At 44.9% G+C, this 9696-nt stretch overlaps 1 protein-coding gene across 1 annotated transcript in view; it reads left to right on the top strand.

Moving 5' to 3' along the window:
• The first annotated feature begins 453 nt into the window (after nt 1-453).
• The window catches only part of abcc4 (ATP binding cassette subfamily C member 4 (PEL blood group)), a 28790-nt gene continuing 19547 nt past the window's right edge, over nt 454-9696 (top strand). The window contains exons 1-7 of the mRNA XM_008278011.1: nt 454-664; nt 1535-1645; nt 3788-3908; nt 4163-4387; nt 4646-4735; nt 5769-5932; nt 8609-8734. Of these exons, the coding sequence (XP_008276233.1) occupies nt 591-664; nt 1535-1645; nt 3788-3908; nt 4163-4387; nt 4646-4735; nt 5769-5932; nt 8609-8734 (911 nt within the window). The 5' untranslated portion in view covers nt 454-590. The remainder of the gene's footprint in view (nt 665-1534; nt 1646-3787; nt 3909-4162; nt 4388-4645; nt 4736-5768; nt 5933-8608; nt 8735-9696) is intronic.

Genomic DNA, 9696 nt, shown 5'->3' with positions numbered 1-9696 from the left:
TCTTTTCTGCTTTTTTTCTCTGTTATTGAGTATTGCTTATGTATTATATACGCATTGCTTATTCTTTAAAAAAAAAAAATATATATATATATACATATAGTTTGAGATAAATAAAATAAACTAGATGTATTATCTTGCGCTTTTCTCTTTTCTTTTTTTTTTCCTTTTAGTTGCTATTAGTAACACACATTCTCCAACCCAGGCCTTGCTTTAATTTTTTATTTTTTTTTTACATTCCAAGCAAAAATGACTGAAATTAATTTTCCCTGAGCGCACAGCCAATTGTATGCGCTGCCAGAATCGTAAGCCAATCGGATCATCTCACCGTAGCTCCGCAGCCAATAGCGTTGAGCGAACACGATTCCAGCCAATCAGGCGCGTCGGGGGCGGGGCGAATGTATAGTGCCGTTTTATGTGCATGTGTGCCGCCTACTCGTGCGCCGCTCGGAGTACGTAATACACCTTGGAGCCGCCGACCTCCGGCGAACATGTGTCTGTCCCGAACTTCCACCACATAGTTTGGAGCAGCGGTCGGTACCGAGAGCGGGACGTGGACGTGGGGGGGAACCACCGTGTGAGAGCGGGCTACCATGGAAAAAGTCTGTAAAGATGCCAAGACGAACCCGGCGGCCACGGCCGGCCTCTGGTCCAAGGTGTTTTTCTGGTAAGTCGACGAACCGGACCCCCCGAAGGTACCCGCGGTTAGCTTAGCGGGGCTTTAAACATGTGGAGACGGGAGAAAGTTCACGGTAAAGATGGCTGTTGTGTTTACCTATGGGCAGGAGGAGAGCGCGCAACCTGGAAGTTACCGCGAGCAGCACGCGCTGCCTGGAGACGGAAGTTTGTTAAAATGTGACTAAACGGTAGAAAACGGTCGTAGAAGTGACTTTAACGGATGTCCGCTGCGTGTTTATGCGGGTCCTCTTACGTCGCTTTGCTCCCGGCATCCGGGTTTGATTGGAAAGTTGGTTTCCTCCTCACTTGTCGGTCACATCGGAAGAGGAGGCACAATGGACGGACAGTTTGGGGAATTAATGATTTCTAAACATGTGGCGTTGAGCCATGACAGGGTCTCCATCACTGACACACCTGTGCCCTCACCTGCCAGTGAGGCTGACTGAAGGGGCTGCTGGGCTCTGGTCTGGGGGCTCTCTCTCTCTGGTGTGGCTGTAAAATACCTTCCTGGAAAGTCAAATTTAGTTCAGAGGAATGGACGTGACCACCCTCTATTTGTGGTCTTGCGCCTCTGACCAGCGTGTTTACATGTTCCAGTGGATCAGCTGCACACCTCCAGCTTCATGTTCTAAGTCATGCTCATGTCTGTGTTCTGTAGCCTATAGCAGGGCTGTAGCAGCAGCTTGTGATGTGTGATGATGTGCTGAGTTACACAATGAACAGATACACTGTCCTTCTCTTTACATTTGTTATTCTCCCATTTCTGTTATTTCTTGCCCATTCCCAGGGCGACACCAAAACCAGATTCCTTGTTTGTTGTGTTTCCTGTTAAAGCTGATTCTGACTCCCGTGTCCTCAGGTGGCTGAATCCTTTGTTCCACACCGGCTACAAACGCAGGCTGGAGGAAGATGACATGTACGAAGTGCTCACCGAGGACAAGTCGGACAACCTGGGCCAGGACCTGCAGAGGTAGAGGCCTTTAAAATCCATCCATCCATTATCTATACACACCTTAATCCTCACTAGGGTCTTGGGGGGCTGGAGTCTATCCCAGCTGACTCAGGGTGAAGGCAGGTTCACCTGGACAGGTAACCAGTCTGTCACAGGGCTTTGTTATGCAGGTCACTTTAGGTTGAGGTGTGTATCGGCTTTTGTTTTACAGTCACTGCTGCGCCCCTGAAAGCCCCCCGAGCGGTGCTGTGTGTTGTTACCGGGGCAGTTGTCAGCTGAGCTCTTCTGTCATTACCTGCAGCATAAACAGACTTTATAATATAGAGATTTATTGCATCACAAAAAACACAACCTAAAACATGGTGTATAAAAATACTGCCAGTATTTTCTTGCAGTTGAAGAGTTTTTCTTTTTCCTTGACAAAATACATATAAATGAATTTTAAACCGCCGTCCACTGGCGTCCCTCCTACTCCCATTTCCAGACGTGTTTTTGGAACCATTGTAAGCAGTTTCAGACCAGTTTTGTTGCAAAGTTTCCCTGAGGAGCTTCAGGGGAAGCGCAGGGTAAAGCTATCCTTGTTTGTCACAAACGTGTAATACTTCAGCAGAGTATAAATGTAGAGACTACTGTAAGGTCAGCCTCGTGCGTCTCTTGCTGGACATGGCAGCATCTGCAAACATCCCCTTAATATGTAACCGTGGCTGACTTAAAGACGTGTTGCCGGTGATTGCATCAGTGGTCTGTGGAACCAAACACTTCCAGCTCTTTCCAGACGTGATGCTCAGATAGCTTTAAAGAAACTTCAGATGTACACCTTCTATGTGACTTCTTGTTCCGACTAGTTCAGCCAAACCGTGCGTTTCTTGACTTGTAGTGGCCTGAAGAGACTTTCACTCGTTCAAAAATGCCTAAATTTGCATTGCAGGAGTGTTTCTTGCAGTCAGCCATTCTCAAGACCTAAAAACCTGCTAAATATTTCCGGTAATTCGAGTTTTTCTTGACTCAGAGTGGACCATTGGGGGGTAGGCTACACATGACGGTATATAAGCAGTCAGCATGCAGTAAAGGCAATGGGTCTAGTTTATTTACCAGATGTCGATGTATTTCCTGTTATCTATACAAGACAAACCCATTATATTTGTTTCCGCTAACCAGGCAAAAACCAGAGAAGTCATAAAAACAAACTGACGGTTCAAAAGATGATCCCGGTCCTCTCACTAGCCAAACGGTTGCAGCGTTATCAAACAGCCGCGATTCATGTTGGGATGTTTATGAAAGACGACTGAAAACAAGTTTCAGGTTAATGTTTAAATGCAGCTTCTTTATTCTCCTGGACACCAATAACGCTGGGCTTTAATTCTGGTCATAAAGTTTACTGTACGCTGGAGGAAAGGTGGAGGAAAGCAGCTGTTGTGTCTAGAAGTGTTGACGCTGCGATGGATAGCCATGTAGCTTATTACCTGCCAGTTATTTTTCTATGAAATTTGAATTTATCGGCGCTCAAAGGAGCGTGAAATATTGTCCTGAACGCAGCTCGGTTTCGTTCGTCATGAGTCATTATTTATTGATTTGTGTGTAATGTTGAAACATGATTAGATAAGACTGCTTTTGATCTGTTCTGTTAAAAAAAAAAGAAAGGACAAGATGCCATCTCGTTGGATTTATTGTGTCCGTAGAGTCAACTGCACAAAGTCTGGAGAATTTAATTTGGGGCAATTTGTGTGATTTGTGGCGCGACTGGATTACAGACGTCTGGTTTCATCTCTGGAGTGACTTCCAGGGAAGACAGGTGGAGTTTTTCTTCATACCATGAAGTCCAGCCATGCAAAGACCAAACCCATCGATGACTGTGTCCTTTAAAACTACTGGGACCAGCTTTCGTAATATTGTATTTTCCCCGAGCCTCCTTAAAAATGGAACTATACATTTTTGGGCGTGTATTGTTTTTTTTTTTCCCCTCCAGGTTTTCATAGAAACTCTGTGGATACGTTGGAACTTGCCTTTAACCACACAAGTCATGTTATACAATGAAAGGGAAGCCTTTCTTTGATCATACAATTAATAAATTGCTGCTTCACAGGCGAGTCCCGACTCATCGGGATGCTAGAATTTATGACACGACAGTAACCGAGCCAACGCTGCCTCTGTGTTTGACAGATACTGGGATCACGAGGTCCAGAAGGCGACCAAAGAGATGCGGAAACCGAGACTCTCCAGAGTCATCATTCGGTGCTACTGGAAACGTTACGCGGTGCTGGGATTCTTTACGCTGATCGAGGTCAGTGTGAAGCCTGTGCCGAGCTTTGGAAATGAGATGAATGGGACGTAGAATCCCTAAATGTGCTGTTAAGTTACAGAAAAGAAGATAAGCTGCATCATTTTTAGCATTAAAAGCATGTTTGTATGCACAGAAGTAAGAGTGTTGGGTTGCTAGAAGACGACATAAAGGGAATCTAATACAATAAATTACTGCTTTTAGTCAGTATGTTTCTATAACCGTCACCCTTCTACGTCTCTGTCCCTGCTTATCAGGAGGTGATGAAAGTGATCCAGCCAGTTTTCCTCGGACAGCTGATTCGGTACTTTGAGACTTACGACCCAAACGACATGATCGCCCTGTACGAGAACCTCGGCTACGCGGCCGGGCTGTCCGTCTGCACCATCGGCCTGGCGCTGCTCCATCACCTGTACTTCTACCACGTCCAGAGGGCCGGCATGAAGATCAGAGTGGCCATGTGTCACATGATCTACAAGAAGGTGAGCAGTAGCGCTCAATAACACAACACAAGTTTCCGCCTGATTGTCGTAGAACGCTGCTCAGATTACACTTGAAGGCTACCAAGGAAATTTCTGCATTCCTGTGCTTGGTGCAGCCTGCCAAGTTCCGTCAGGTAATCCTTTAAGATGTGTGCTGGGCGGGGGGGAGGGGGAGAAGAGGCCGGAAGTCATAAAAAGGAGGATAAAATTGATAACTTCTGAATTTAATAGTGTTGGTTTCTTTCTTCTGTCTTTCAGGCTCTGTGTCTGAGCACGTCAGCCATGGGAAAGACCACCACGGGACAGATCGTCAACCTCCTGTCCAATGATGTCAACAGGTTTGATGATGTAGGTGACGACTCAAGCTTTTAGGGAACAAAAAGGGCTGCAGATGGCACAGAAGAGCTCACACAGTCTGTACTTTACCACCAGTGTCGCCTCTCGAGATGCAGTTACCTTAAAATAAAAATATACCGAAATGAAATGCAACTACAGAAATATGTGAAGCATAAAACAAAGGCGTGTCCTATTACATCCACTTTTAAGGCAGGATTGTTCAGCCCCTGGACTGGATACAGCACAAGCGAGATTTAGATTGTCGAGAGAAAATAAACTTTACATCTACATTATAAACACATGAATTCAAATGTCCTGTGACAAAAACAAATGTTTATCCATCTGACTTTGTAGAATACAACAAACTAACCTGAATTAGTCAGACTATCTTCTGTTAGGTTGGCATCATTTATTTCCTTAATCTTAAAAGAACACACCTGAAGCCGATGAACACCTGAATAGTAGTTGGCTTGTTCCAGTCTAGGATGGCCCCCATTCAGAGGTTGTTTGGTTTGGACTGTGCAGGTATTATTAGCTGGAACACATCAGGTGATAAGTAAGTAAAAGGACTTGAGGAATGCATTTATGAGTCACCACTTATGAAGTATGTAGATTCTGGGCCTGATAGCTGCCAGGTACGATGCACGTACCATGCCTTTATCTTAATAATGTCAAATCACAGCGTCTCACGTCAACGCCGTCCTGACTGCGTTCACTCAGAGCACGCTGGCAGATCTCTTCACCAGCATGAGGTTTGGGCTTAATTACACTCCGAGCACCAAATCCAGTTTGTCTCACTGGAATGTTGAGTTTCGTTTTAATCAGTAGGGCAGAGCCTGCTGTGAAACTCTGCTTTCTAGAGGGCATTTTGTTTCTTGGCAGTGGGACGTTAATTACACCATGCCGTGCTCCACTACTGGTTTAGATTAAAGCTTTCCGAGCTGCAGAGGGATCGACTCTCCCTGTGAAGCTGCTCCGTGCTGAATGTGAGGAGAAAAGAGTCGCCCTGGTTTCTGCTACAGCTTCTTCATGTTCTCTTCAACAGGTGACCATCTTTCTGCACTTCCTGTGGGTGGGGCCCCTTCAGGCAGCGGTAGTCGTGGGGCTGCTGTGGGTCGAGATCGGTCCCTCGTGCTTGGCGGGCATGGTGGTCCTCATGTTCTTGATGCCCACCCAAACCATGTTCGGAAGACTCTTCTCAAAGTTCAGGTAAAACACGAGACCAGACATTGTGGTCGCTGTGAGACCTTTGGAGCCTCCTCCCTTAGTTATTGTTGCTGTCAGTTCTCCATGCACGCAGTTTATAGATAACAGGGTTTATCATTAAAAACAACTTCATAGTCTCTCACAGTTAAAAACTATTGCGGGCAGATTGCATCGCTTGTTGCTCGCTACCTAATTATCTTGCATCCAGGCAGTTCAGATTGTAAACACAGCGTAATCTATTTCAGTCCTCTGTCCACAATAGAGTGTGTTTACTGGCTGCAAAACGGAGCTTTGACTCGTTGTCCCTTGTGGATAAATCCGTATAATCTACAAACATGCACTGGTGGTTAGTTGATGAGAGAAGCTGAAACCTGGAGTGGTTGGGGAAACTCTCAGAGGAAGTTGAAAGTGTGGTGGGATGTTGAACCTTTGAAGGACAACTCAAAGTGTGTAAGTCCTTCACAGCAGGCAATACTGCTTTATTCATTTATTTACCACAGTGTTAACGTTTTAGGTGCAATCTGAGAAACCTGTGTGGGAGCATCATACTATATGCAGCTGTTTTTATATTTTAAAGCCCTAATATCTGCTCTGAAGTTCTTCTGCATTTGGTGGTCAATGTGCTCGAAATCATCACTGAAACTCCTGATTGCCAGATAGAAAAAAGGAACTAATGGTTGAATCAACAGCTAAATCCAATTCGACTGACAAAAATCAGACTCCGTTGAAGCTACAGTTAGAGACTTAAGCGACTGTGTGTAATCTTTTGGTGACCTCCAATTAAAGTGAGGCTGAAGAGGAAATTTGCAGAATACAAAAGTTGTCACTTGAATGTCAAATGATTTAAATTGGAATCACCTCTGAATAGTTGCCGTTGCTGTCCAGCCTCTGGGGTCAGCTGGATGATACTATAAATAAACCTGCTGCTCAACCAAAGAACCAAATGAAACCAAGCAAAGGTTTACTGAGTTACAAAAGCTAGCTGAACAAAAACAGCAAAACACCCTGGTCAAACTGAAATTCAATACATAACCAACAAAAGAAACTAAAACAACAAGCACCTCAAGACACGAGTAACTCATAAACCAAGTTGGACAGCTGCTAACCGAAGCTCACCAAGACTCGGGTAACTTTCACACTAAGTTAGCTTCTGCCAACAGAAGTTAACATTCACACACAAAAACAAGAGGCGCATGTTAAAACCCAGCCGGCCCGACTGAGAGGCTGGCTGTAGATTTATAACCAGGTGTGGTGGTGATTGCTGGAGAAGAACGGCTGAGAGCAGGTCTGGAGCTCCAGGACAGTCGCCCCTCATGTCTGCCAGGTGGGATCTGGAGCAGGTCTTGAGGCAGCCACAGCAAGGCCATCTCCTCACACAATGATCACAAGTCCACCACATAACAAGACGGCACAAACACCAGGGGCCCTAACAACTGCATTAGCTCTAAGTAACAGTCAAAAACAAACTGTTTATGGACACTATATTGCCCCAGAGTAGAGATTAAATGCAACATACACGTCTGCCCTTGTGATCACAAAGCAAACACCTGTGATTTCCTATTAGCTGAACCACATGGTTGTACAATGGACACCAGAACTTTCTCAGTTTTGCACCCTTGGCCTGTGTCTATCTGCATCATGGCTCCACAGCTCATAGAACCGCCAGAGGAAGAAGAATCTGTGTGCGAGGCTTCAATCAAAATGCAGTAATCGGCACAGTCTAGCTCTAAATTAAAAAAAAAAAGCAGATGGCACACAGAGGTTATCAATGTGACAGTTCAAGGTTCTGCCTCTGTGGACAGCATCCAAGAAAAATACCCACGCTTGCTGTTTGGAATGACACTGCAGGATTAAGCTTTACTTAATGACATGAAAAGAAGCCTGACAAATATTGACACACGTTCTGTTTGTCGTGTGAGGCCAAAATAAAACTGCTCTGTTCAGGTGGAGCCTCCATGTGGTGACATGAGTGGAAAAGGTGTTGTGTGGGTGGCACCATGACTGCCTGTAGATGCACCAAAATACTGGTTGACTTAACAGCGATGCTACGAAGCGATCAGTGGGTCAGCGAGGTACGTTGAGCCTAAAGTCAGAGTTTTCCGTGTCACGATGGCTCCATGGTAACTGATGCTGTGGAGCTGACCTGGTCTGGAGCAGGTTATGTCCAGAGTTTCAGATTTAAATCGGCTGGAGGAAGCGTCTCCATTTATCCAAACTGTCTCCTGATACTGAGGGAATATGTTTCATCTGCAAACCCGTTGAGCTGTGCGCTGCTGATGTCACCAAATGAAGCCGCTTCGGTCCAGTAGTGCACAGAACCGGACACGTATTCAACTGATTATGAAGAAAATTTGGTCCTGACTTCAGTTGCATGTAGTTCTTACTGTGGGGCCTGTGTTTTTATGATAGTAAATCTGAACTGTAAGGTTTTAATTTCACGTCAGACCACGTACCCACTTAGAAGTGATTCAATCATTGTCAGGTGACAGAGTTTTGAGTTGTTTGGCACTGAAGTGTAATTGCGCAGGAATGTACTCATATCTGTTGTGGGCTTTACGTAGCTGTAAAAGAAAAGGGATTGTTAAAAGCAAATGTGTCGTTGTGGATGTCTTAACGAGTGTTCCATTAAATGATGTCAGAACATTTATGCTAAAATCAGATTTCTACGTTCCTCTGCAGAAGTAAGACGGCCGTTCTCACCGACAGCAGAATCCGCACAATGAACGAAGTGGTGTCTGGAATTAGGATAATCAAGATGTACGCCTGGGAGAAGCCCTTCGCTGCTCTGGTCTCTGACGTCAGAAGGTAAAAACATGAAAGGGTGCTTATACTCAGCAATTTCCTCCACATAAGGGATGTTTTTAAAAATAGATCAGTGTAAGCATTTAAAGAGATGCCGGCTCAGTTCAAGAGCTTCTTTCTTCTGTCGTGTTTTAGGGAAACACTAGCTTTCAGTGTATGAACTCTATCATAGTTAGAGTTTAATCATTCACAATATGTACAGTATTTTTGCTACTGTTTATTTGTGATCTTTAGTAATCTATGTACATGAATGTTTTACTTCGTACCCATCAGTAACAGAGGGCAGGTTACAGATTCACAGCATTCACTGTGTGAGACTGCGTGCCCTGACTCGATGCCTGCACTCACATAGTCGTAGCTGCTCTTTGTTCCCTCTAGTGGGACCAGAAGCCTTTTTCTACACTGATGCTAACACACCAAGATACGCTGGAAAAGAGGAACATTTCTGGCTCGTGAACACGGACGTAAACGATACCAGATTTCCTAAATGTTTCATGTGAAAGAAAACGCGCTTGACGAGTTTGTTAGACCTTCAAGGGTTTGCGTGTCGGTGAGTAACACAGGATGTAAACAGTTTGGGTTTGTTTACATCAGAAAGCTCAGAGCCGGTGCCACTTTGTGCGCTTGATTTAAAGTCGAGCGGAGCTGTGCCAGCCTGGCTTTTAGACCACAGCCCTTGTTTAGTTGCAGTCGGTGGAGCTGCTCTGTGCTGTTTTGGATCTCTCGGTGTCGTTCCTAAAGAGTACCTGATGGAGGTTTTAACATTTCACTTGCTTGCTAAGTTCAAAATGTTCAACTGGAATCCCTCCCAGGTTCATGAAAAGAAACGGATGCTTCGAATGCAGCATGAGTGTTTGTGTAGAATATTTACACTTGCTGCTTTTTATTTATTTTCTGTTCAGTCAAACAAACAGTTTAAGGTTGTGAAAGTCCTCCGTCTCCTTAACCAGTTATTTGTCGCAGTG

This window comes from Stegastes partitus, unplaced genomic scaffold, assembly GCF_000690725.1.
Source record: "Stegastes partitus isolate 25-593 unplaced genomic scaffold, Stegastes_partitus-1.0.2 Scaffold113, whole genome shotgun sequence".
NCBI classification, from domain to species: domain Eukaryota; kingdom Metazoa; phylum Chordata; class Actinopteri; family Pomacentridae; genus Stegastes; species Stegastes partitus.
Note: the sequence above shows the minus strand (reverse complement) of the source record. Positions and strands in the feature narration are given on the sequence as shown.